The sequence below is a fragment of the Dipodomys merriami genome, unplaced genomic scaffold, assembly GCF_024711535.1.
Source record: "Dipodomys merriami isolate MVZ:Mamm:240054 unplaced genomic scaffold, mDipMer1.0.p SCAF_68, whole genome shotgun sequence".
NCBI lineage: Eukaryota > Metazoa > Chordata > Mammalia > Rodentia > Heteromyidae > Dipodomys > Dipodomys merriami.
The window spans coordinates 1,750,707-1,778,283 of NW_027206268.1; the positions used below are offsets into that span (position 1 = coordinate 1,750,707).

The following is a 27,577-nucleotide window of genomic DNA, read 5'->3' on the forward strand; positions in this document are numbered from 1 at the left end:
GACGTAGATGAACTGCAGAATAGTAGGTTTTATCTTTTCCCTCTGCTCCTTTATGATATTAAAGGTTAGAACATGTTACAAAGCAATTTTAAATTAAAAAAAAAACAAACAGCTGTCAAGCACTGGTATCTCACACATGTAATCCTCACTCTTCAGGAGGCTGAGATCTGAGGATCCCACTTCAAAGTCAGCCCAAGCAGTGAAATCCATGAGACTCTCAATCAACTACCACAAAAGCTGGGAATGGAGGTGTGGCTCAAGTGGTAGAGTGCCAGCCACGAGTGAAAAGGCCAAGTGAGAATTCAATGTCTTGAGTTTAAGCCCCAATACTAGTGTGCACATGCGTGCACACGCACACACACAAAGTTTCAGTTAAAAGAATTGTCTTAGTATTTTTTTGGGGCGGGGGGGTCTGGTCGTGGGGCCTGAACTCTGGGCCTGGGCGCTGTCCCTCAGCTCTTCAGCTCTACCACTTGAGCCACAGCGCCACTTCTGGCTTTTTTCTTTTTTTGCTTACGTGGTACTGAGGAATTGAACCCAGGGCCTCGAGCATGCAAGGCAAGCGCTCTACCACTGAACCACCTTCCTAGCCCTCGTCTTAGTATTTTCATATACTCTATCTACCTTTTTTTCAAGACGCTGTAAAACTCACAGAAGTTTAGCATCAGTGCAGACCGAAGGAGTCCTAAGTAGCTTTATTCCTCTTTCTGAAACTATTTTTCTATTAGCCAACCGAAATCATTTGCCTAAGCTGGGCTGGAGTTTTCCTTCTCACCAAATAGCATAAAGACCACTTTCCCCTTGATTGTCCTTCTCAAGCGTAGTGTAATCCAAGAAGGTAGAACACTAGGTCATCCTGGGAATACGGGGCTCCCACAAGTAGCAAAATCACAGCAATTCACACAAAACAGAGCCGGAGCCATGGGCACCCCGGGGAAGACCTCGTGACCTTCACCGCTTCCAGTGTGGGGAGGGTTTGAGGTTAGAGAGTTGACAGTTTTCTAGAAATGATGTTCCTGCTGAACTGCGAGCTCAGATCCCGTACCAGGCACCTGTTGTTTCCTTGAATCATGCGGTCCAGGGTGTTCGGTCGCTTCTCCGTGACTGATGGTCGCTTTCTTTCCAGATGACTGGAATGCTGCGGTGGCAGGTTTGTTGCAGGTGACTCCCTTGCTCTTGAACTGTCTGTGGAGTAACTCTGTCAGGTGCTACCTCCTCTACACAGATGAGACGCAGCCGGAAGTGGATCTTTTCCTTCAGGTGAGGGTGATTTGCCAACTCTCTATCCATTGCTTGAAGACACTCATTACTTCGTCATCTAATTTATTACGGACCAACCCCTTTTACAGTAAATATGTCTGCCTTATTAAGGTTAGTGTTTTGTCATGGGGAAGGTTTTGAGCTATGCAGATCTATGGATCTATATTTGATTTTCTTTTTTTTTTTTTTTTTTTTTTTTTTTTTTTTTTTTTTTGGGTCCGGTTGTGGGGCCTGAACTCTGGGCCTGGGCGCTGTCCCTCAGCTCTTCAGCTCAAGGCTAGCACTCTACCACTTGAGCCATAGCTCCACTTCCGGCTTTTTTCTTATGTGGTGCTGGGGAATCGAACCCAGGGCCTCAGGCATGCAAGGCAAGCACTCTACCACTGAGCCACCTTCCCAGCCCCTATATTTGATTTTCTTAGGACAACAAGACATTAAGTGTCCCTGACCAAAATGTTAACCAAAAAACTACCAAAACAAACTTTTGGAAACTATTGGAAAATACCCAGTATACTTCATCTTTACTTTTTAATTAGATGTAATATGCTCGTATGTATCTTACTTACTTTCAGGACTATGCCCCTAAACTCAAAAGAATGTGCGAGACCCTGGGGTATTTCTTCCATGTGATTTATTTTCCAATTGATGTTGAAAATCAGTACCTCACCCTAAGAAAATTGGAGCTTGAGAAGAGTTCTTTAGTTATTTTGTTTGTCCATTCAACATTGCCAAGGTAAGCTGGGGGAAAAAAAAAAATCTGTCATTTACTAGAAACATGAACTGTGAATGAAATTGAGTTTGTCGTGTGAATCTTTTTTTTTTTTTTTTGTCGGTCGTGGGGCTTGAACTCCGGGCCTGGGCGCTGTCCCTCAGCTCTTCAGCTCAAAGCGAGCGCTCTACCACTTGAGCTACAGCGCCACTTCCGGTTTTCTGGTGGTTTATTGGAGATAGGAGTCTCACGGTCTCTCCTGCCCCGGCTGCCTTTGAACCGCGATCCTCAGATCTTAGCCTCCTGAGTAGCTAGGATTACAGGCGTAAGCCACCAGCGCCCGGCTTGTCGTGTGAATCTTAAATGTTAGTTTTGATTGCATTCTTATAACAAAACAACTAGGGGAAAAAATCAATCCTATAACAACTTCACATTCTTGGCAATGGTGACTAGTGCAGCAGTGAACATGGATGTGTAGGTGTCTTTACAGTATCCTGGCTCGTGATGCTCAGGGTAGATGCCCAGGGGTGGTATGGCCAGGTCGTAGGGAAGGTCTGGGTTTAGTGTTTTGAGGGACCTCCAGTCTGCTGTCCAGAGGGGTTGTATTCGTATTCGTTTACTTTCCCACCAACAGCGCAATAACCTTCCTTTTATCCCCATATCCTTGCCAATATGTGTTGTTATTCGAATCGATGATGTTGACCGATCTAACTCTGAGGAGAGATAGAAAAGAGTTGTTTTGATTTACATTTCCTTTATGGCTAGGGGTGTTGAACATTTCCTCCTATGTTTCTTTGCCACTCTTCCCTCTTCTCCTGAGAAATCTCTCCCTACCTCCTTTGCCCAGTTAGTGAGTGGTTTATTAGCTTTGCTAGGGGTTACTTTCTTGAACTTGGATATTAGGCCTTTGTCTGATATATTGCTGGTAAAAGTCTACCAGTCTGATGGCTGTTTTTCTGGTCTAGTAACCATGTCCTTTGCTATGCAGAAACTTCTTTTTTTTTTTTTTTTTTGTTGGTCGTGGGGCTTGAACTCTGGGCCTGGGCACTGTCCCTCAGCTCTTCAGCTCAAGGCGAGTGCTCTACCACTTGAGCTACAGCGCCACTTCCGGTTTTCTGGTGGTTTATTGGAGATAGGAGTCTCACGGTCTCTCCTGCCCGGGCTGGCTTTGAACCGCGATCCTCAGATCTCAGCCTCCTGAGTAGCTAGGATTACAGGCGTGAGCCACCAGCGCCCGGCTTTTGAAACTTCATTTTTTTATTTTTAGTTTTTTTTTTGTTGGTCGTGGGGCTTGAACTCTGGGCCTGCGCGCTGTCCCTCAGCTCTTCAGCTCAAGGATAGCAGCTCTGCCACTTAAACCACAGTGCCACTTCTGGTTTTCTGGTGGTTCATTGAAGATAAGAGTCTCACGGACTTTCCTGTCTGGGCTGGCTTTGAACTGCGATCCTCAGATCTCAGCCTCCTGAGTAGCTAGGATGACAGGAGTGAGTCACCAGTGCCTGGCTGAAACTTTTTATTTTGATATAATCCCATATTAAATCTGCAAATAAGGTAGGCTTGCGGTGGTAGTTCTTTCCTAGACACACACACACACACACACACACACACACACACACACACACACACACACACACACACACACACACACACACACACACACACACACACACACACACACACACACACACACAACTTGCCTCTCTAGATCACTTTCATTTACCATTTCCTAGAAAGGAAAACTGGTTGCATTGTTTCTGTGCTGTAGAAAAACCTCAGCAGATTATTTTGTGTCAGAAATAGAGCTCTGCTTCCCCAGGCCTTTCCTGGCTCCTTGTTCTTGTGGCATCAGCTCTGCTGAGGGTGTTTACGGGAGCCAATGGCTCACCACCACAATGCACTGTAACCCAAGAAAGGCCCATTTTCCACGCAGCTTTTTATGGGAAGACTGTGAAGAGGCTTTTCTGAAAAACACAGAAGGGAAACCACGATTGATTTATCATCTCTTGGAAGATGGGAAAGTCACTTCTGACTCTGTCCAGCAGTTGATCGAGCAGGTTTCTAACTTAAACACCACCAGCAAAGCCAAGGTAAAAATCCATATGAGTTTTTTGTTTGTTTGTTTGTTATTTTTTTTTCTTCTGTGGGTAGTGGGGCCTGAACTCTGGGTCTGGGCACTGTCCCTCAGCTCTTCAGCTCAAGGCGAGCGCTCTACCACTTGAGCCACAGCGCCACTTCCAGCTTTTTCTGCTTATGTGGTGCTGAGGACTCGAACCCAGGGCCTCAGGCATGCAAGGCAAGCACTCCACCACTGAGCCACCTTCCCAGCCCCTTGTTTTGTTTCTGAAGAATGTGCTTGGCAGAGGAAAGCACCAAAGAGAAGGTGGGCGCATGGGCCAGGCATGCTTGGAGGTTGAAAGGGAGCCTGTGTGGCTGGGACAGGTGAAGGACAAGGAGAGGCAGGAGAGTGGTCCCCACTTGATCCTGGAGAACATCAAGAACAGGATTGTGGACTGGGAAGGTGACTCAATGGTAGAGTACTTGTCTAGCATGCATGAGGCCCTGGTTCAATTCCTCAGCACCACATCAGCAGAAAAAAGCTGGAAGTGGCGCTGTGGCTCAAGTGGTAGAGTGCTAGCCTTGAGCAAAAGAAGTTCAGGGACAGTGTCCAGGCCCTGAGTTCAAGTGCCATGATTGGCAAAACAAAAAGAACAGGACCGGAGGGACATGGCTTTTGCAGGTCTTGGCGTGGTTCTCGGCCAATGATCTCTTTGGTTGCTGTGTAGAGTTGATCAGAGATTGGAGGGAAGGGGATACAGTCTGCAAGCAATAGGCTGGTCCTGGGAGATGCATGACATCTTGTATCATGTATCTATCCTCTGTCTCCAGAGCTGGTTGATCATTCTGCCTAGGAGAAGCAGGATGCATGCCTTTGTGTCTCATTGCCCTGTTACACTGTTACTCTTTGTTGATCTCAGACAAATTACTTACCTTGCCTCAGTTTCCCCCTCTGTCAAGATGGGGTAACGATAGCTCCCTCATGAGGCTGTCATGAGAAGCAATTAGCCTGTGTGCATGAAGCACTGGGGGCGGGGAGGGGGGGTGGTTCTTCTGGACTTGTGACCCCAGTTCAGTGTTTACCACCCTGGCCTCTGTGCTGTCTTCTTACTGTTGCGCCTCTTTTCTGTTTGAACCCTCCCAGATCATTGGCCACTCAGGAGACCCTGCAGAGGGAGTATACAAAGCGTACATCTGTGTGGAGAAGATCATCAAGCAGGTAAACACATGAGTATGGTAAATCGCCGTGCACCTCTCATGGCACAGCCGATGAAGAGAAGCTGGTGTTCAGGCCCATGTTAGCCACCGTTTTGGTTAAGTCATTGTGTGAGCTGGCCTGGAACAAGATCCTCCTGTTTATACCTCCCACAAAGCTGGGACGTCAGGCATACGCCACCATGCTCAGCCATCCATTTATTCTCGCAGGTTACTATACAAAGACCAGAGGTTTGGCCTCGCCCTCCTCACGAGGTGGAGCCCATGGAAGGCTCAGACTTCCTGCTGTGGGGTTTCGGTTCTCAGTCACTTTTCTCCTCCCCTTGTTCTCTGTGTTTAGGACATACTGGGCTTTGAAAACACAGACTTGGAAACCACCGAGCTGGGCAGTGAAGATTCCATGGCGGACGAAGATGACCTGGGGGATGTCCTCTGGGACATTCACGACGAACAGGAGCAGATGGAAATGTTTCAGCAGGCCTCTAGCTCAGCCCAGGAGCTAGGATTCGAGAAAGTAAGCGTTCTGACTCTACTCCAGATTCCACTTAAAGGCTGTCCTATGACGATGTTCCCCCTGGAGCGCAGACACGGTTTATGGGCATGTTCTTTCGAAGTTTGATTGTCCATGTGGAGACATGCCTGAGTCTAGACAATATGAGAGATGTATGACGTGCAGATATGTTTGTGGCTAGGCACTGGTGGCTTCCGCCTGTAATCCCAGCTACTCAGGAGGCTGAGATCTGATGATGGTGGTTCAAAGCCAGCCCGGGCAGAAGAGTCCGTGAGACTCTTATCTCCAATAAACCACCAGAAAACTGGAAGTGGCTCTGTGGCTCAAAGTGGTAGAGCTCTTGCCTTGAGCTGAAGAGCTGAGGGACAGAGCCCAGGCCCAGAGTTCAAACCCCATGACCAACAAAAAAACAAGAAAAAAGAAGAAAAGCTGTGAGTACCAGACATGCAGTGCTGTAGCTCAGGGCTCCTCATTTGTTATCTTCTACAATTCTGGGCTTGAGATAGCTATGACACTTGGTAAAAATCGCATGGCTCTAGTCTTCCAAATATCGAGTGTTTGGGGCTGGGAAGGTGGCTCAGTGGTAGAGCGCTTGCCTTGCATGCATGAGGCCCTGGGTTCGATTCCTCAGCACCACATAAGCAAAAAGAAAAAAGCCAGAAGTGGCGCTGTGGCTCAAGTGGTAGAGCGCTAGCCTTGAGCTGAAGAGCTGAGGGACAGCGCCCAGGCCTAGAGTTCAGGCCCCACAACTGGACCCCCCCCAAAAAAAACAACAAACAAACCAAATATCGAGTGTTTGAAAACTGAACCCAAGAAAAAAGATCATGTACTCAGCCGATCAATCCTGTGTCCGTGTACTGAGCAGCCCTAGTAGCTAAACAGATTGATCCTGATACGTACAAAGATAGATGTCTACATTCAGAAAGTACTCAGGAGCCAAGCACAGTAGCGCATATCTGTAGCCCTGGCTAGTCAGGGCGCTGATACCAGAAGATCGTGGTTTTGAGGCCAGACCAAGCAAAAAGTATGTCACACCTCCCTTTTCCCACCTGGGGACACACATTGTATGATTTGGGGGACAGAACACCTGGATATGTGCACCCCCATCCTCCTCCCCCATTCTTAGTTCACTGTCACAGGTATTTTCGGGAGCCACAAGGACAGACAGGGCCAGGCACTGGCCAGCGGTGGGGGAATTCTTTCTTTCTGGAAGCATATCCCCGTGTTTCCAGACAATCATCAGAAGCTGTGCCAAGGCACCCACCACCTCCTCCTAATGCAGGTTCCTCTCGTTTCCAGTATTACCAACGCCTGAATGATCTGGTAGCGGCCCCAGCCCCGATTCCACCGCTGCTGGTGTCCGGAGGACCCGGTTCTGGCAAGTCCCTTCTTTTATCCAAGTGGTACGAGATGCAGCGCGCTCAAATCGTTCTTGTCAGCCCCACACGTGGCCTGAGTTCCCGTTGCATGGGGGCCCATACCAAACACGAAGCTCAGCAGAAGAGGAGAGCGGGTTGTCAAATTCAGACGTCCGAGAAAAGATGCAGGATGAGGAAGGGATAGGAAACGTGAGCATGCGTGTTTATGTGCGGAAGCGGCATGCAGGAGCACGGGGTAAGGAGTAGGCGGGGTGTAAAATGGAATTAGGTGGATCACACTGGGAGCAGCTCCTCTTGGCAGTTACTGGCTTCATCTTCAACGTTGCACTGAGATGTAAAATAGGAGCCGGGGCGCCCGTGGCTCATCCCTGTCATCCTAGCTACTCAGGAGGCTGAGATCTGAGATCAGGGGGTGGTTCAAAGCCAGCCCCCAACAGAAAAGTCCATGAGACTCTTATCTTCAATGAACCACCAAAAAACCAGAAGTAGAGCTGTGGCTCAAGTGGTAAAGCCGTCAAAGAGCTGAGGGACAGCGCCTAGGCCCAGGGTTCAAGCCCCACGACTGACAAAAAAAGAAAAAAGAGATTTAAAAAATATGAAGCAAGACAGATACAGACAAAAGCCTATGAACAGTAAAATATATTCTAAAGAACATCAAAATTAACAGTAAGGGCTTGGAAGGTGGCTCAGTGGTAGAGTGCTTGCCTCATATGCTTGAGTACCTGGGTTCCAGTCCTCAGCACCACAGAAAAAGTTGGAAGTGGCGCTGTGGCTCAAGTGGTAGAGCCCTCACCTTGAGCTGAAGAGCTGAGGGACAGCGCCCAGACCCAGAGTTCAAGCCCCACAACTGACCAAAAAAAAAAAAAAAAAAAGGAGCATTTATATTTCATTATAGTATTTTTTCAAGTGAGGATACTTGGCTTTTATTCACAATTATTATTCACTTCATAGAGTCAGCTCATGTCATTGATACTTGCCCTTTAAAGTGACACACAGGGCTGGGAAGGTGGCTCAGTGGTAGAGTGCTTGCCTTGCATGCATGAGGCCCTGGGTTCCATTCCTCAGCACCACATAAGCAAAAAGAAAAACCCAGAAGTGGCGCTGTGGCTCTTTAGCTGAAGAGCTGAGGGACAGCCCCCAGGCCCAGAGTTCAGGCCCCACGACCGGACGCCCCCCACGCCCCCCCCCCAAAAAAAGACACGTAGTAAATATTTTCCCTCCTAACAGACTTCCCCTGGGGGCAGCCTACTTTTAGTGTCTGTCTTGGCCCCAAACCACGTTAGCTTGCGTGAACTAACCTGAAGTCTGGGGTTTCAAACGAGCCTGCAGTGGTGAATACAATGTACAAACACCTGTGACACAGAGTGAACCAGAAACCCCATGTCCCCACGAACAACCCAGGGACACCACTCACAGCCCGGCAGCCCTGACGTCCAGCTCTCCACAGATGCCTGTGTCGTGGATGGCAGGCGAGTGGCATGGGTCATGTGAGCGTGTGTGTCTTGTCTTTCAGGATTCAGCTGCAGCAGAGCACCGCCCCCGGCACCCTGATCCTCTCCCACTTTGTGGGCAGACCCAAGTCCAGCAGCGCGGAGGCCTCCTCCATCATCAAGAGGCTGATGCTCAAGGTAGAGGGGGGGGCTGGTCTTCCGGACTGGTGCATCCATCGGTACCCAAGTGGGCGGGGGAGCCGATTCCTCAGCTGTCTCCCAGAACCCCTCAGATCCAAAAGCCGAAGCTTTCTGATCCCACACCACCTCCCCTCCTCCCTTGTGTCAGCTTCCCAACGTTCATTTCCTTAAGCTGTCTTCTAATTGTTCAGAAGGGCTGTTATAGCATGAATTTTTCACTGTAAGCCACTGTAGCCCAGCTGACCATCTGCAAATACGTGTGTCTGTGTGTGTGTGATCCTGCATGTATTCACCCGGAGGGCGTGTTAGGTTTGAGCAGGGAAAGCAGGCCCCTCTGTCTTCCTGAACCTGGCTCACACTCAGTACGATGTTTGTTTCCAGAGCCATCCGTGCTTCTGCAAGTGACATATTATCATTCTTCCTGATGAGTAAAATTCCATTGATAGATATATTGACAGATATCAATATGATTGAGAGATCTATTGATATAGATCAATATTTATATAGATATACATATATCTATATGTATCTATTACTATATATCTATATGTATATATATCAATACCATTGATAGGTCCATATTTATAGCTGTATCTATATTTATATTGGTACATGTCAATATCTATAGATGTAAATATATATAAATATAGCTATATAAATCTGTAGATATATACATACATATATATCAATACAGTTGAGAGATCTGTCTATATCTATAGATCTATTTATTTGTTGACAGATATTGACACATATCTACATATATATTTATATATACATATATCTATATTTATAGATATTTATACATATGTATGTAAATATATATCAATACAGTTGATAGACCTATTTATATCTATAGATCAATAGCTATTGATATATATCTGGCTGCACAGATATACATATCTCTCTGTATCTGATATATATCTATATCTATAGGTGCACATATGAGATACATGTCTATACCTCACACGTTTTCATGACCATTCATAGGCATCTGGGCCATGTAGAACTACCCCTCATGACCCCCATGACTACGCCCATGTTCCCTTAGAGACTCCGTGCTGGTCTGGGGAATCGGGGCGGGAGGGGGGGCGGGCAGGCAGGGGGACAGGCATACCTCCCGGAGCTGCCGTGGACCCTAACCACTCTCCTTTGTGCATGTTACCTTGTAGCTGATGCAGCACTCCTGGGCAGTATCTGCACCGACCCTGGACCCTGTGAAGCTTCTGGAAGAATTCCCACGTTGGCTAGAAAAGCTGTCAGCACGCCATCAGGGCAGCATCCTCATCGTCATCGATTCCATCGATCAGGTGCAGGTACGGGTGTCCCCTGCCTTTCCATCAGCGCTCCCCCCGCCCCCCTCCCCCAGAAAGGAAGACAGACACACTGCCCACTCGAGGCTCTGGCAGGAATCTAAGGTCTATGCTGGTGGGAAGTGGTTGCTGCTGTTCCTTGATCTGCAGGACGATGAGGTTAGCTGTGGGATCTTAGTGGAAGGAGAGCGCTAGGACACCTGCGCCCATTCTGACGAGGAAGCCTGTGGAAAAGCCCGAATGTGTTCCTGTCTGCCAGCACCATCTCCTTAGAAGAGACCAAAAGCATTTTACACTGTTAGCAGAAACTACTTCTTTTGATATATTTTAGGGCGTGCACACAGGGTGTGTGTGTGTGTGTGTGTGTGTGTGTGTGTGTGTGTGTGTGTGTGTGTGTGTGTGTGTGTGTGTGTGTGTGTGTGTGTGTGTGTGTGTGTGTGTGTGTGTGTGTGTGTGTGTGTGTGTGCTGATACCAGCACTTGAACTCGGGGCCCCATACTCAGTTTGCTTGCCTGCTCATTGCTGGCACTCCACCACTTGAGACATACCTCCAATCTGGCTTTTTGCCAGGAGATAGAGTACCACGGGTTTTTCTGCACAGCCTGGCTTTGAACTAGAATCCCCTGGATCATAGTCTCCTAAGTAGCTACGATCACAGGCGTCCACCCCCAAATAAGATTTGTATCCCTACTCATTGAAGGGACACCTAAGAAGAATTGGATTGTTCATCGGGGGGCTCTTCTTACATTGTGTTGAAATACTCTGATTAGTCGTCTGCCTTCCATTCTCATATTCTGCAGCAAGTAGACAAGCACATGAGCTGGCTGATCGATCCGCTGCCGGTGAATGTCAGAGTCGTGGTTTCTGTGAATGTGGAAACATGCCCTGCAGCCTGGAGGTACACTGACTTCAGGGCGCTTCCCTTCCGTGGAATGCTAGGAGGACAAACAAAGAAAAGCCTTTTTTGTGTGTGCTTTTATTTTATTTTTGTCGGTTGTGGGTGTTGAACTCTGGGCCTGGGCACTGTCCCTGAGTTCTTCAGCTGAAGGTGAGCGTTCTACTACTTGAGCCACAGCACCGTTTTGGTTTTCTGGTGGTTCACTGGAAATGAGAGTCTCACAGACATTCCTGCCCAGGCTAGCTTTGAACTGCGATCCTCAGATCTAGGCCACTTGAATAGCTAGGGTGATAGGCGTGAGCCACCGGCGCCCAGCGGGTATATTTTTTGAATGTGATTGAATTGCATTGCCAATGTTAGATCGGAGGAAATGGTGTTGAATCTATGATTAAGAAAAATGGGGAGGGGCTTGGAAGGTGGCTCAGTGGCAGAGCGCTTGCCTTGCATGCTCGAGGCCCTGGGTTCGATTCCTCAGCACTACATAAGCAAAAAAGAAAAAAGCCAGAAGTGGTGCTGTGGCTCAAGTGGTAGAGTGCTAGCCTTGAGCTGAAGAGCTGAGGGACAGCGCCCAGGCCCAGAGTTCAGGCCCCACGACTGGACCAAAAAAAAAAAGAAAAATTGTGGAAAGGGGCTAGGCATTCCAATCTAATAGAATTTTCATTTTTCTTTTCTTTAAATAAAAGGTTGTGGCCTACGCTTCATCTTGACCCTTTAAATCCAAAAGATGCAAAACATATAATACTGGCTGAATGTCAATCTGTGGATATCATGCTGAGCAAAGAACAGGTGAGGGTTTTACATTTTGATGCCACCTTCCATCTTCGTTGGCTTTCTGAGAAAATACCTAATGTCATAGTTAAATTCAGAATAAGCCTGTTGTTCCAAGGAAATGGGAATGTAGTAGTAACTTTGGTAAATGCATTCCTTCCCTCTTTAACGATATTAAACCATGAAAAAGATTCTGGATATGGAGCCAGACAAGCTACTTCATGCTATTATCCTAGCTTCTCAGGAAGCTGAGCTCTGAGGATCGCGATTCAAAGCCAGCCCAGGCAGGAAAGTCCATTGAGACTCTTATCTCCAGTGAACCACCAGAACCGGAAGTGGCGCTGTGGCTCAAGTGGTAGAGCGCTCACCTCAAGCTGAAGAGCTGAGGGACAGCGCCCAGGACCAGAGTTCAAGACCTACAACCGATCAAAGTAAAAGCGCATTTTCCCATTGGCTGTATCTGCTGTGTGCAGCTGGGTGGCTGTCTCTGAGCAGGTGGCCTAAGGCCAGAGTTGTGCTTACGTTTGTGTGAGGCAAGGGTGGAGGCCCACGGGTGGAGGCTGCTTCATTCTGGGTCTCTGTATTTTTTTCCTTTTTGTCTCTCTGGTGGCGTGGGCAGGAGCAGCAGCTGGAGAGGCACTGTCGCTCGGCTACCACCTGTAATCCCCTGCACGTCACTCTTCTTGGCAAAATGATGGCTCGGTAAGTGCTGGTGGCCCTTCATGGCCGTCTGTGTGTTTTGTGATCCCCGCGCCCTCGGGCCTAGTGCTGTGAGCCAAGGGCTTCCCCCCCCCCTGCTCCCCCAGGCGGCCACCAAGCTTCCCACGTGCCGGAGCCCCACCAGCCCCCCAGCGTCCATGGACAGCTCTGATTTTCCACACACTGACCCTTTTGCCTACCGGGTTGCAAAAGGCCTCTTCCCACGCAAGTGGGGCCACGCGGGAGACTCCTTCCCGCCAGCTAAGCTCACGGGAACATGAGGAGAAAGTTGAGTTATAAAGAAAGATGTTACTTTGTGACCACAGGTGTGCCTCAGGTGGCAGAGTGGCTGCCCAGCACCTGTGCGGTCCTGAGTTCAAACCTCAGTACTGCCAACAATAATAAATCAGGGAGGGAAAGAGGCTGAAAAGCAGGGAAGGGAGCTGGGCGCTGGTGGCTCATGCCTGTCATCCTAGCTACTCAGGATGCTGAGATCTAAGGATCGCAGTTCAAAGCCAACCCGGGCAGGAAAGTCCCCATGAGACTCTTATCTCCAATGAACCAGCAGAAAACCAGAAGTGGCGCTGTGGCTCAAGTGGTAGAGTGCTCACCTTGAGCTGAAGAGCTGGGGGACAGCGCCCAGGCCCAGAGTTCAAGCCCCCATGACTGACAAAAAATAAAAAAAGCTCAGGGACAGAACCCACACCCTGAGTTCACACCCCAGGACTGGCCAAAAAGAAAAAAAGAAAATCGCAGTAGTGTGGTGTTCATGCACCAGAGTACTTAGCAATTGCTGAACATAGATCTTGCCCGTGTTTACTGTCTTGGATCAGATGGTGTCCTAAAAAAAACCCCAAGTCCCCCAAAAAGGTCATCTGGCCCTCTCTTCTTGATTAGCACCTGTTACACAGTTGCCACGCAAATTCCCAACATCGCCTTGTGTTCATATTCTGCAAATTTTCCCCCTTGTCGCCAGTCTGTAAGAAAACAAAATGCATTCTCAATTCCAACAGTGCGGGGAGAGAGGGCAGCCTGGACGCAGTGCTCTGCCAGTGTCTGCAGTGTGAAGACACCGTGTCCTTATACAGGCTCATCCTGCGCTCCGTCCACGACTCCTTACCAGAAGAGGGCCACAGAGAGCTGATGAGACAGGTAAGCTGCACCCCACATCAGGAAGGAAGGATGTTCACCCTGTCCCAGTTACATGGATTGAAGTAAACCAGTTCTCTTATTGTGTCATTAAACAGACATCACGCATATACACGAGTTCTGGGGTGCTCACTGAAATGCCTTCCTCTTATTGAGTGTTGAGAGTTCTGGTCATTTTGTCTTCATTAACTGTTCTTCCTTCTCATGTGGATGGCTGGTTCAGGTCCTTCACCTCATTTTTAATTGGGTTGTCTTCTGACTGGTTGTCTTCTTAGTGTGTGTCGTGTAACTAACGGATCGTTCCTTTTATTAACCAAGTGTATCTTCTGCACTGGTGTGGATACTGCCCATCAAAGGTCTAACTCTCACATGACACTGAGTTTGTTTCTGGGCCCCTTGTCTCCAGCTTTGCCTATTTGCCAATATCACTAAAAGTTACTAGAGCTGTAAGCATTCATTCACAGATGGTTTGATAACTCCTTGTCTTATTACTCTTCATAGCTTGGATTAATTTTCTGTAGTTTTAGAATATACCTGGACATGAGCGGGTCAGGGGAAGTTGAGGCAGAAGACAAACATACTTATCCAGTTTTATAAACAAAACGTGCTCTGCAAGTGCCACCGGAACTCATTTCAGAATCTGCAAATGGTACTTGACCTTAAAAGATTCGTTTAGGGAGAATGAGCCGAGCCTTCATAGAAAGTAGCTAAGTCAGCCTCCAGTGCTGAGCCTCCAGTGCCGAGCCTCTATTTTCTATCACTCCTCTCAGTCATATCATCTTCCACGGTGCTGCGCACCTCATTTAACATCTGTTTCTGAAGACTAGGGCCTGGCTCTGGGAGTCGAGCGCCTTCCTAGCAAGCACAAGGCTCCAAGTTCAAGGTCCAACACCACCCATTTTTTTTGTTGCTGTTGTTGACTCTGCAGTTGTTTGTTAATATATATTCCACCCTGCTTGCTCATAGCTGATGTTCTAAATGTTTGAGTCACATGTCCAGCTCAATACATTCAACTTTGATTTTTATTTTTGGAAATTAGTATCTAAGCACCTTGCTGAACTCAGAATTTGAAGCAGGATCCATTTGTGGGTTGATTTCTCAGCTTTGATGAATCCGGGGCAGGCGTGCTTCTTCCTGTCCCCAGTGCCCATGGCAGATGAGGTCTGCTCACAGAAGAGGGGATCCCGGCAGCCCTGACAGGGCAGGCGTTCCGGCCGGAATCCCTGGCCCCGACTGAACTCTCCTCTTCCCTCCCACTGTGGGCATGAAACCCGAGGCCTGGAGTGATCCCGACTTGCCCCACTCACGTCAGCTCCAGCACCAGCCACTCTCATCCCTGATCACCACAAGCAGCCACAGAAGGCCTTATCACTTCCACTGCAGTCCCAGAATTGAAATGTTATTACTTTTTTTTTTTTTTTGTCGGTCGTGGGGCTTGAACTCTGGGCCTGGGCGCTGTCCCTCAGCTCTTCAGCTCAAGGCGAGCACTCTGCCACTTGAGCCACAGTGCCACTTCTACGATTTTCTGCTGGTCCATTGGAGATAAGAGTCTCACGGGGACTTTCTTGCCTGAGCTGCCTTTGAATCATCATCCTCAGATCTCAGTGTCCTGAGTAGCTCGGATGACAGGCGTGAGCCACTGGCGCCCAGCTTCTGTCATTACTTTTAAGAACACATGTCATGCAATTTTAATTTTTACCAAGTTATTTTCTCTGTGTCATCAATCTTGGGTGTCTGTTGTACCAATGTGCTTTGTTGCAGGAAACCTGCTTTTGTTTGGGGGGGGGCTTTTGGTGGGGTATTTTTCTTTTTGTTTTAATGTACTGATCGTTAGAATAACAAGTTGGGGTAAAAAAAAAAAGTAATCAGTTTAAAAGACTGTTGGCAATCTTCCTGGTGGCTGGATACTTGCAGAGGTGCTTGGCGACCATCATTTGTGCGTTCTCTGCCTAGATCCTCTGCCTGGTCAGTATTAGCCACAATGGCCTGAGCGAGTCGGAGCTAATGGAGCTCTATCCCGAGATGACCTGGGCTGGGCTGACCTCCCTCATCCACAGCCTCCACCAGCTGTGTCTGTTGACATACGGCTGTGGGTTACTCAGATTTCAGCATCTGCAGGTGAGTGATACTTCAAGCTTTTTTGTTTTTTTGGTCCAACACTGGGACTTGAACTTGGTTACCTGACACTTTTGCTCTCTGGCTCGTGTTCTATCACCTGAGCCATGCCTCCAACCCCTCAAGCATCTTTGACTAAGATCTATAATTGATAGGTGGCAATGTATCATTCCACATTATAGTGTATGAGATCTGAGGAGGGTGGTTTGAAGCCAGCCCAGGCAGGATGAGACCCTATTTCTTGTCATTTTTTGCCAGTCCTGGGACTTGAACTCAGGGCCTGGGCTCTGTCCCTGAGCTTCTTTTTGCTCATGGCTAGCACTCTACCACTTGAGCCACAGCACCACTTCTGGCTTTATCTGAGTAGTTTATTGAAAATAAGAGTCTCAGGGATTTTTCTGCCTGGGCTGGCTTTGAACTGTGATCCTCAGATCTCAGCCTCCTGAGTAACTAGGATGACATACTTGAGCCACTAGCACCCAGCTGTGAGATTCTTATCTATATATATTAGATATACTATGTCTATATATTATCTCTATATATTAGACTTATATATATTTGTGTAATATGCATAAATGTATATATAAGATATGTAAGAAATTTACATAACATACATAAATATATATACATATTTAAACAGGGCTGGAGGTGTGGCTCACGTGGTAGAACACGAGGAAAAATGGATTAACAAAAAGCTTGCATTAAAATTGTGCCTTGATGGGGCTGGGAAGGTGGCTCAGCGGTAGAGTGCTTGCCTTGCAAGCATGAGGCCCTGGGTTCGATTCCTCAGCACCACATAAACAGAAAAAGCCGGAAGTGGCACTGTGGCTCCAGTGGTAGAGCGCTAGCCTTGAGCTGAAGAGCTGAGGGACAGCGCCCAGACCCAGAGTTCAGGCCCCATGATCGGCAAAAAATAAATAAATAAAATAAAATTGTGCCTTGAGTTCTTAAAACAATCATTTAGGAAATTTTACTCAAATATATCACATGACTGTAGCCTGGATTTAAAAATACTGTGAGGCCATTTCTAGTATAAAACTACGGAGGTGAAATCATTTATAAATTCCTCAGCATCCACTTGTCAAATGTCAAATATCTTCTCGACCAGTGGTACTTTGTGGTAGGAACTCTGTTTTGGGTTCAGTAGAGTCCAGCGTTGTTGTTTTCTCATTCTCAGGCCTGGGAAACAGTGCGGCTGGAGTACATGGATGGGCCCCAGGCCATCTCTTCCTATCGGCAAAAGCTGATTAGCTACTTCACCCTGCAGCTAAGGTGAGGAAACCTCTGTGAGGGCTTGTAACTTCTGCCTGCTCTCGCTGTGTGTCCTCACCTCTCTATGCAGAAAAACTTCTTACCCAAAGGGAAAAAACACCACCACCAAAAGTAAGATCCTTTCCCGATTAGTGCCAAAAGAGTGAAAAATGACCCTGTATGCAAGTCTTCTCGTGTTATGTTAAAGGTTAAGGTGAAATCTTTGCAGAACCATTTTATTTATTTTATTCTTTTAAATGTGTGCATCTATCTCTGTGTATTTGGAGTTATTGAAGGTTTAAAAAGAAAAAAAAAGCTCAATTTGATAAAAATACCTTTTAAGTATCATGTTTTAGCGCCCTGGGGTTTTAGCTTCTTTTAGTGTGTTCCAGTCTTGTATCTTCTTCCCCATCAATGTCCAGTAGTTGAGATGATCATTGACTTTGTATTTTATATGAAGATTAGTAAAGTTTGTGATATCTTCGTGGAAGAGGCAGGACTGAGATTTGAACTTGGGGTCTCATTCTCTCAGTTTTCTTCCTCATGGCTGGCACTCTACCCCTTGAACCAGATCTCTAGTCTGGCATTTTTTGGTCAATTGCGGGACTTGAACTCGTGTCCTGGGCGCTGTCCCTCAGCTCTTCAGCTCAAGGCTCTATCACTTGACCCACAGCACCATTCTGGTTTTCTGGTGGTTCACTGGAGATAAGAGTCTCACAGACTTTCCTGCCCGGGCTGGCTTTGAACCGCGATCCTCAGATCTCAGCCTCCTGAGTAGCTAGAATGACAGGCGTGAGCCACTGGCGCCCAGCTTCAGTCTGGCTTTCTTTCCTTTTTCCTGGTTCATTGGTGATGAACGGCTCACAGACTTTTCTGTCTACACTGGCATTGAACTTCAGTCTCCCAGAGCTCATCTTCCTGTCACTAGAATGACAGGCATCGGTGCTGGCTGAGTTTCTGCTTTGGCCCTCCTTAGTCAGGCACGTGGGGTGATGGGTGGGTTCCTCCTCCACTGTCCCTCTGAAGACGGGCGAGGGTGGAGGGAGTTGTGTAGGAAGCGGTCACTGAGCATGCTCCGTCCTCTCTCCAGTCAGGACCGGGTGACCTGGCGGGGTGCAGATGAGCTGCCCTGGCTTCTCCAGCAGCAAGGAAGCGGCCATGAGCTGCAGGATTGCCTGCGGAACCTCCCCTTGGCTCAGAGCCTTTACAGACGGTAAGCAGCCCATTCTAGAACATCTCCCCCTCCCCCCACGGAGGCCTGCAGGAAACTCAGACACCGAGCCTTCAAACCAGACTCCGGATCCCAAAGGCAGTGGATTAAAGAAGGAATCGCCCCCATTCACACATACGTTCTTGCCCTGCATGTCTCTGCTGCTAGCAGGAGTTCTCCAGTGGCATCTGGTCACTAACCAAGAGTCTCACCTGCCAAACTTCAGGAAGGGATTTTTCTGTCCCTTGGAAATCTAGACATTTGTCTTTAAAAAAGTTACATAATTTGTTTTGGTCCTAAAAAAAGTTCTTTTTTTCACCCTGGAAATTACTGTGGTCCCCACTTTTTTTTTTTCTTGGTTGGTCATGGGGCTTGAATTCTGGGCCTGTGCACTGTCCCTCAGCTCTTCAGCTCAAGGCTAACACTCTACCACTTGAGCCACAGCGCCACTTCCAGCTTTTTCTGCTTATGTGGTGCTGAGGAATCAAACCCAGGGCCTCATTCATGCAAGGCAAGCACTCTACCACTGAGCCACCTTCCCAGCCCCTGTCTAGAATTCTTGACAGAAACAACTTGAGGGAGGAAGACTTATTTTGCACATGGCTTCAGAGGATGCAGTCTGTGGTGGCTGGAACCAGTGCTCTAGGTGGGGACAGAACATCATGGTGGGAGAAGGTGGACAATTTTCCCCTCATGGTGGACTGGAAGCCCGCTTCCTCCAGCCAGGCTCACCCCCACCCCCAAGTGCCTTCAACCTCCCCAAACAGCGCCACCAGGTGGTGGCCATGTGTGGGAGGAGTTCCTTGTCCAGGCCATAACAGCAACAGGTAACACCTCCCAGTACTCACCGTGGTGCTGAGATAGTGAGCCGGAGGAAGGGGGGCAAAGGGGGGGGGGTTGGTCAGTCAGCCTGACCTCTGACCTCACCCCACTCTGCTGATCCACAAAGGAACTGCCAGTAACTTCTTCCAAGTTGGTGGCTCACCTGGTGGCTGTCGTTGGTTTACCGCAGAGGACACCTGGCCGAGCTACTCAGCTACTGGCAGTGTGTGGGCAAAGACAAAAGCTCCATGGCTGCAGAGTACTTCGACGCGCTGAAGCAGTATGAGAAGACCTGCGCCGGCGGCGACGGCCTGATCTGCCTGGCTGATCTCTATGAGACGCTGGGCCGCTTTCTCAAGGATCTGGGCCTCCTCAGCCAGGTGAGTCCAGGTGGGGGCTGGGGGGACCCAAGGTGGGGGCGGCTCCCCCCACTTACTCCTCTCGGGTCAGCCCTCTCTGATCCTTTTTTCCCCTCTGCCAGGCCGTGGTACCTCTGCAGCGGTCCCTAGAAATCAGAGAGACGGCTTTGGATCCAGACCACCCGAGAGTAGCCCAGTCTCTGCGCCAGCTGGCGAGCGTGTATGTGCAGTGGAAGAAGTTCGGGAACGCGGAGCAGCTGTACACACAGGCGCTGGAGATCTCCGAGAACGCCTATGGTGCCGGCCACCCACACACCGCCCGGGAGCTGGACGCGCTTGCAGCCCTGTGCCAGAAACAGAACAAGTATGGCCCGCAGCTGCGCCGTCTGGGCATGCGTTGCGTTGAGTTGGGCTGGGCCTTAGACCCTCAGCACGGGGTAAACCAGCTAAAACAAAATGGATCTCCCCCGCTTCCCCCCCACCAAAGGACTCAGCTCTTTTTTCTTGGGGCTATTGAGCTGTGTAGACTGTCACTAGAATACCGCCAGATCACCAGCAAGAAAGGATCTGGGCTTTGTGTAAGGAGTGATTTTCATGTCACTGAAGTAAGACACCTTGAACTTGCGTGTGTTTGATCTGAGCTGCTTCTTCTCTCTTAAGATACGAACAAGCCGAGCATTTCAGGAAAAAGTCCTCTAAAATTCGCCAGAAAGCTACAAGGAGGAAAAGCAACTTGGTAAGTATTTCTTTTGGGTTGGACTTTAGAGTATCATAACTGCAGAGAGGCTGTGTTTGAAGAGCTTCCTCTTTTAAAGCGACTTCCAGAGTCTGTCTTTTTTTTTTTTTTTTTTGGTCGGTCATGGGGCCTGAACTCTGGGCCTGGACGCTGTCCCTCAGCTCTTCAGCTCAAGACGACCACTGTACCGTTTGAGCCACAGCGCCACTTCCAGTTTTCTGCTGGTTCATTGGAGATGAGAGTCTCACAGACTTTCCTGCCTGGGCTGGCTTTGTTTGAACTGTGATCTTCAAATCTCAGCCTCCTGAGTGGCTAGGATGACATGTTCTCCTCATCTCTTTTGAAGTACATTGTGCTGTGTACTGACAAATAGAATAGATAAATGGAATAGATACATTTGAGACTATGTTTTGTTTTGTTTTGGTTGGTCATGGGTCTTGAACTCTGGGCCTTGGCGCTGTCCCTCAAGCTCTTCAGCTCAAGGCGAGCATTCTACCACTTGAGCCCCAGTGCCACTTCCAGTTTTTTCTGTTTATGGGATGCTGAGGAATCGAACCCAGGGCCTCAACGCATGAGAGACAAGCACTCTACCACTGAGCCAGCTTCCCAGCACCCCCCTCTGATATATTCTTAGTAGACTTGCTATGCTACTTAAAGTTAGCTGTCCTCTAGACAGAAGCAAGCAGCGGGAGAGCTCTTAGGTCGCTGCTGGTCTGTGGCTCGTGAGTCAGGTGCGGCGCCTAGCGCTTCCATGTTTCCTCTGTTGGCTGCAGCGTGCATTTGCCCTCTTGCGGCGACGGGCTTTGCAGTTAGAAGAGCTCACTCTGGGCAAGGACACGCCCGACAGTGCCCGCACCCTCAATGAGCTGGGCGTCCTCTACTACCTGCAGAACAACCTGGGGTGAGTACCTCGCTGCTCACAACCAACGCCTCCAGTCAAACTAAGTACTCTTTGGACTGAGGAGTCCAGAGCCAGAAGTATACTGGGTCACTCATCCATACCTTAGTGATGAGAGCAAACTATCAATGGAGGTAGCTGCAGCTGTGAGCCACAGTTTACCTAGGATATAAAGCAGGCAATCTGGCTTTATTTAGATTTCCGTATTAAAAATATGGATGTTGGGGCTGGGAAGGTGGCTCAGTGGTACAGCGCTTGCCTCGCATGCATGAAGCCCTGGGTTTGATTCCTCAGCACCACATAAGCAGAAAAAGCTGGAAGTGGCGCTGTGGCTCAAGTGGTAGAGCGCTCGCCTTGAGCTGAAGAGCTGAGGGACAGCACCCAGGCCCTGGGTTCAAGCCCCATGACTGACAAAAGAAAGAAAAAAGTATGGATGTTGTCTGAACACATAATAGGTATTTATTTAGGCTTCTTTGGATGTCAAAGAACAAACAAGCAAAGAACTTCCCAAAAATGCAGTGCGTTGTCAGTCTGTGAGTAACTGAGGTCCGGTTGCCATGAGGGTTGTTTCACAAGCAGCCTGTGGGTTTGTCTTTACAAGTGCAGCAGGGTGCACAAATCCTTGGCTGGAGCCATGGATCAAGTAGAAGCAGCACTTAGTGAACAAGCCTGAGACTCTGGGTTCAAATCTCTACTACTTCCCCCTACCTCCCCCCCTCCAAAAACAAAATCAACAAATGAAACTGATTCCATTTTGTACATAGGTAAGGCGCTAGAGGTCTCCGATCGCTAGAGAATAAGTTGCTGAAGCTCTTTTGGGTTTTGCTCCTAGCACAGCTGAGCAGTTTCTGAGGCGCTCCTTAGAAATGAGGGAGCGGGTCCTAGGGCCCGAGCACCCCGACTGTGCCCAGTCGCTCAACAACCTGGCGGCGATCTGCAATGAAAAGAAGCAGTACGACAAGGCAGCAGAGCTGTACGAGAGGGCACTGGAGCTGCGGCGGCGGGCGCTCGCTCCTGACCACCCGTCTCTGGCCTACACAGCAAAGCATCTAGCAATCTTGTATAAGAAAATGGTAAGCCCGGCACCGCAGCTCACGCCTGTCATCCTAATTACTCAGGAGGCTGAGATCTGAGGATCGCGGTTCAAAGCCAGCCCGAGCAAGGAAAGTCTGTGAGACTCTTTATCTCCAGTGAACCACCAGAAAACTGGAAGCGGCTCTGTGGCTCAAGTGGTAGAGTGCTCGCCTACAGCACAAATAGTCTCAGGGATAGCGCCCAGGCCCAGAGTTCAAGCCCCACAAAAAAGTACATTTCTCTTTGGACAGCGTCACCCCTTCCCTTGCTCTCTCCTAGTTTTTCACAATCTAGAACACTTCACAAATGTGCAGGTCATTCCCACACAGGGGCCATACTAAACTTCTCTGCATTGTTCCGACGTTAGTCCACATGATACTACAGCAAACGGTTTTCTTTTTTAAGACAAGGTCTTCTATGTAGCCTGGTCCCCAGGATCACAATCCTTCTGCCTCAACCCCCGATGACCGATTCTATGTATTTGGCTGTTCTGATTGACTAGTATTTATTGTCTTAACTGTTTTCAATATACATTTTTTTTTTTTTAGGGAAAACTTAACAAAGCCGTCCCTCTGTATGAACTGGCCGTCGAAATTCGTCAGAAATCCTTTGGCTCAAAGCATCCTAGCGTAGCCACTGCCTTGGTGAACTTAGCAGTGCTTTATAGCCAGATGGTAAGTTTAACTACTTTGTTCTCAGTGGTACCAGGGCCTTGAGCTTAGGAGACAGCACTCTTTAACACTTGAGCCAAACCTTCAGACCCCCTGCCACCATCTCCCCACTCCCTGCCACACACTACTTTTCTTAAATCTCTTACCCTTTTCATATTGTATTGTTTTCAGAGAGGGCTCACACTTTTTACCCACACTGGCCTCAGACTTCAATCCTCCTCTCCAGGGGCTGGGGTCGTGAACAACCATGTCCGATCAACTTTCTACATCTCGGCTCTTTATAAATGAAAGATTTTAACATATTAATAATAATTAAAAAAAAAAACCAGCGGCTGGGAAGGTGGCTCAGTGGTAGAGCGCTTGCCTTGCATGCATGAGGCCCTGGGTTCGATTCCTCAGCACCACATAAGCAAAAAAAGCCAGAAGTGGTGCTGTGGCTCAAGTGGTAGAGTGCTCGCCTTGAGCTCAAGAGCTGAGGGACAGCGCCCAGGCCCAGAGTTCAAGCCCCACCACCAAAACAACAACATAAAAATCGGACAATGACTGAGTAAAAATAAAGACAATTTAGGACTACTGTTTATCTACTGATACTTCTTTTTATAACACTTAAGCCATGAGCGAAATGGTATTTGTAAGATCACCCCTTTCTGAACGTTGAAAACACCAACGGAGTGTTCAGTTCAGAGACAGGCTTCGTGTTTTTTCAGTTCTGGAGATTGCTGCGTCCTCGTGTGGAAGGAGCTGGCGGCTTCTGCCTGTGGCGCCCACCCAGCAATAAAGACGCAGATTTCTAATGAATACTGTTGCGTGAAAGTCACAGGGGACGGGCCAGGGGTCACATGCCAGCTTCCATCATACTGCCGCTCTCCTGGCGACTCTTCCCAAGTCATGCCGTTCTTTCCTATCTCTTTAGAATATTCACGTCTTTAAAATGCTTACCAAAATAGTGATTGCACTATCACTTTGTTTTTTAAAATTACTTTAAATAAGAAAAAGCACACAGAGGCCTTGCCCTTATATGAACAAGCCTTGAAGATCTATGAAGCCAGCCTGGGGCGGATGCATCCTCGAGTTGGAGAAACTCTAAAAAACCTAGCTGTGCTCAGGTGAGGTCACGCACCTTCTCTCCCCCCCCCCCCCCACACACACACACTCCCCGGCTCACCGTAGGACAGCACAGCACGTTCCTACGAGTGGCTTCTTCCATAGAGGGGGAGGCTGGTTGGCAGTGGTCTCCATTTAAGACACCCAGAAGGAGACGCAGGTTGCAAGAAGGGAGGGTATCCTGGCAGGCAGCAGCCAGCAGGCGGGTCTACTTGCCACCCACAGTGGCCATTTGGTGCCCATAGGGCCGGCTCACTGGTCAGTACCTGCCGAAGGACGGTGTGCTAGACGTGATCTGAGTGAATATACTAGAAAAAGAAAAGGGGGGGCGGTGCGCGTAGGTATTCACAACTTTTTATTATCCCATAAACTCATTTAAAAGTGTTTAAAAGTGTTCTCGTGTTTATCTCAAAAGTTACGAGGAAGGAGATTTTGAAAAAGCTGCAGAACTGTACAAAAGAGCAATGGAAATCAAAGAGTCAGAAACATCACTGTTGGGTGGAAAGGCTCCTTCGAGACACTCATCAAGTGGAGACACAGCCAGTCTAAAAACCACGCACTCGGCTGGGCAAGGTGGCTCACACCTGTAATCCCAGCCTGTAATCCCAGCCACCCTGGAGGCTGAGGTGGAGAGGATCAAGACTCAAGGCGTGTGAACAAAGAAGTCCCAGTGAGCTCATCACAACCAAAGAAAAGCCAGGCACTGTGGTGCTATGTCTCCAAAGGAACCATAAATAGGAGTTCAGATAAAAAGTGAGACCCTACTTGAAAAACAATGAAAGCAGAAAGTGCTGGAGCACGGGACTGTGGTCGGGGCCAGGCCCTGAGTTCAGACCCCACTGCTGCCCACCCCACTTCAAAAAAAACACAAAAAACTTCATTTTCCTGCTTTCCCTCCTCAAGGACAAAGGGAATAGTAGAAACTACAACGCTGTGCAGCTGGGCAAAATAAGCATTTGGATTTTAAGCCTTCCTGTTTTGATTTTTACCAAGTATGATTTAAAGGCCACTCAGACGGAGTTGGTACCAGACTACACTGTGTCAGATGGGGTGCACTAACGGCGTTACCGGAGTCTGCCGGCGCGTTAGTGTGAGCCAAGCCGGGGAGTGTTGTCTGTCTGTCTGGGAAGAGCAGGCACAGCGAGAGCGCACAGGGCTCAAGGACTTGTCTTTTCTTCTCAGGACCAGTGCAGCCTCTCCAGCCATGCCCCACCTTTGCGTCCTCATGGCTGTTGTACACTAGCTCTCTACCTCATCATGTGAAAGTGTCCGGGACTAAAGGCATGCTGTCCAGAAGTGGTTGGGATTGATCTCCAGTGGAACAGGAAGTCCTCACTGCGACACTGTGCTTTTATTATTACTCGAGCTTTTCCCTCAGCAAGTCGGGGCACCGGGCTTTGTGCACGTGTCTCTGTGCTCCGTGGGAAGTGACAGCAGCCACGCGCCAGGCTCCATGTTCACCATCCTCCCAAGTGGCCTTCACCCAGCGGTGTCACCACTCACCACCAACTCAAAGCAGTCTGCCCTTTTGATGCCAAACACTCAGTATCTTTATAGACTTGATGAATAACGTTTGGGGGTATTGCTGGCTTTGCCATCATTTGTGCATCTATACAAAGTCATCCATTTTAATACTGAGTCTACTAAAGGTATGAAAGGTGTAAAAAGCAAAAACCACCACCCCATACTTCACAGCTAGAACACCAAAGTGCAAACTGATTCAAGTTCTCTTTCCTTTCCCTATAAACAAGAGCATTACCTTCTGCATAATGACCGGAGGAAGACGTTGCTGAGCGTTTTTCTCGAAGACTGGAACGCCGTGGGTGCTCGTGGACTGTGTGTCTCTCGGTGCTTGGCCACGAGGCCCCGCTCCTCCGACTGGGCTAGGAACACATGTAGCAAGTTCTCAGGCCTGGGACATCCCAGGTTAGAATCTGCGCTTCAGCCAGGCCGCTAGGGAGCACTCATGGGCCCATGCTTCAGTCACTGACATGTTACAAGAAACGGGGTGCTGGGTGCCCATGGCTCACGCCTGTCATCCTAGCCACTCAGGAGGCTGAGATCTGAGGATCACGGTTCAAAGCCAGCCCAGGCAGGAAAGTCCATGAGACTCTTATCTCCAATGAACCACTCAGGAAACTGGAAGTGGTGCTGTGGCTCAAGTGGTAGAGCACTCGCCTTGAGCTGAAGAGCTGCGGGACAGCACCCAGGCTCAGAGTTCAAGCCCCACAACAGACAAAAAAAAAAAAAGGCTTAGAGAGCAAAGAAGATCAAATAGAAACGTAACATCTCGGGGTCTGCTACCTACCAAAGGTGCAGATAACTGGGTCCCCACGTACAGGAGACACTGGTTTTGTGGCTGTTGTGATGGTTTACCATAGGTCTTAGTGGCATCATTTAATGCTATAAATTAACAAGTGTATCACGTTAAAAGAAAAACAGTTCAATCTGCACACTCAAGAAGAACCTGGGGAAAAGCCTAAGAATAATATCTCTATTATAATAAATGCATATTATGTATAATATATATACAATGTATTATACATTGTGCATTAATATATAGTATATATTATACATAGTATAACAGTACACATTATAACTAAACCAGTTCCTTCAGTCTGACAGTACCCTGTCTGTGGGGTACAAAAGTATCCTAAATCCCCTATCTCCTCTGGACCAAGTGACCTATGTAATGTGTGTTATATACATATTATATATTGTGTAGATATTATGTATACTGTATGTATTATGCATATATATGTTTAATATATCATCTAGTATATGCAGTATTATATATGTATATATAATTATATATAATATATACATACTATATATGGTATGTATAGTATATATATGTAGTATATATATATATACACATATTGTATGTATATATTTTGTTCCTCCAAACCTTGACCTTAAGAAAACTTTGAAGAAGGTGCTAATAGTTCTTCAAAGTGACTCTATAGCAAAATTTAATTTTAGTTGGAGGGGGATGATTACTATATATTTCAAAAGAATTAAACGTACAGTATATAATTTGGTCACATTATTGTTTTGTTTATTGTGCTAGCGATAGGCACTGTTAGAATACAAGTTAGAATACTTGATGGAAATAGCCGTAACAGACACCATGTGTGCCTGTGTGTCAGGTCCTCCAACAGGAAAACTTGGTTCTCATTAAAATACCCCTTCACACGGAGAAAGGCGGGGCTCAGCCACCTCAACCCTAAACTCAACTGGAGTTACAACGAACAAATCCCTGTCAATGCCTTCCGGAAAGGAAAGAGGAAATTGAAAGTGTAACGGGAGGAATCCCAGCTTTGTTGGTAAGTATGAAGTTACTGCTCGTCAGCATGGGCTCGCATTTACAGCTGTCACGGGATGATACCTACGAGCTCCTTATGAGAAGAAATCTGTAGGACGTATTTTCCTACTACACAGAAAACCCATCTACTCAGCAGGCTGAGAACTGGAGGGATCTTGGTTCTAAGCCAGGGTAAGCAGAAAAGTCTGAGACTCCAGCTCCAAAACTAATGCAAAAGTGAGGCTGGAGGCATGGCTCGCAGGGCTGGGGCAGCAAAGCAAGCGCAAGGCCTTGGGTTCAAGGCCCAGCAGCGGCTACGACTGCGTGTTATTTCTTGTTTTTCTTGAAGCCGCTGGCTCTGCATCCATCCATGCAAAGCTCCCTCAGCCGTCGTCATTCACACGCGACTCCGGAGAAAACCCATTTATGTGAGTTTGCAACTTAGTAGG

General features: G+C 48.1%; 1 protein-coding gene and 1 non-coding gene across 7 annotated transcripts in view; one reads left to right on the forward strand and one right to left on the reverse strand.

Moving 5' to 3' along the window:
• Positions 1–27,577, forward strand: part of Nphp3 (nephrocystin 3) — a 37,202-nt gene that overhangs the window by 3,371 nt on the left and 6,254 nt on the right. For 3 of the 6 annotated variants that reach the window (XM_070005424.1, XM_070005425.1, XM_070005422.1), the window contains exons 5-26: positions 1,127–1,260; positions 1,833–1,993; positions 3,900–4,056; positions 5,169–5,243; positions 5,580–5,753; positions 7,050–7,153; positions 8,643–8,757; positions 9,930–10,073; positions 10,871–10,968; positions 11,652–11,754; positions 12,356–12,438; positions 13,449–13,587; positions 15,538–15,702; positions 16,877–16,971; positions 18,041–18,163; positions 19,173–19,362; positions 19,464–19,705; positions 20,002–20,077; positions 20,851–20,978; positions 21,808–22,048; positions 22,598–22,723; positions 23,711–23,826. In XM_070005424.1, the coding sequence (XP_069861525.1) occupies positions 1,127–1,260; positions 1,833–1,993; positions 3,900–4,056; positions 5,169–5,243; positions 5,580–5,753; positions 7,050–7,153; positions 8,643–8,757; positions 9,930–10,073; positions 10,871–10,968; positions 11,652–11,754; positions 12,356–12,438; positions 13,449–13,587; positions 15,538–15,702; positions 16,877–16,971; positions 18,041–18,163; positions 19,173–19,362; positions 19,464–19,705; positions 20,002–20,077; positions 20,851–20,978; positions 21,808–22,048; positions 22,598–22,723; positions 23,711–23,826 (2,989 nt within the window). Of the gene's footprint in view, positions 1–1,126; positions 1,261–1,832; positions 1,994–3,899; positions 4,057–5,168; positions 5,244–5,579; positions 5,754–7,049; positions 7,154–8,642; positions 8,758–9,929; positions 10,074–10,870; positions 10,969–11,651; positions 11,755–12,355; positions 12,439–13,448; positions 13,588–15,537; positions 15,703–16,876; positions 16,972–18,040; positions 18,164–19,172; positions 19,363–19,463; positions 19,706–20,001; positions 20,078–20,850; positions 20,979–21,807; positions 22,049–22,597; positions 22,724–23,427; positions 23,609–23,710; positions 23,827–24,069; positions 24,172–24,239; positions 26,544–27,577 lie in introns of those variants that run through there. The other 3 variants (XM_070005421.1, XM_070005423.1, XM_070005426.1) reach the window with 3 other exon arrangements.
• On the reverse strand, positions 22,334–22,436 carry LOC138816059 (U6 spliceosomal RNA). The gene has a single exon (XR_011368546.1). It is a non-coding gene; the product is annotated as a U6 spliceosomal RNA (small nuclear RNA).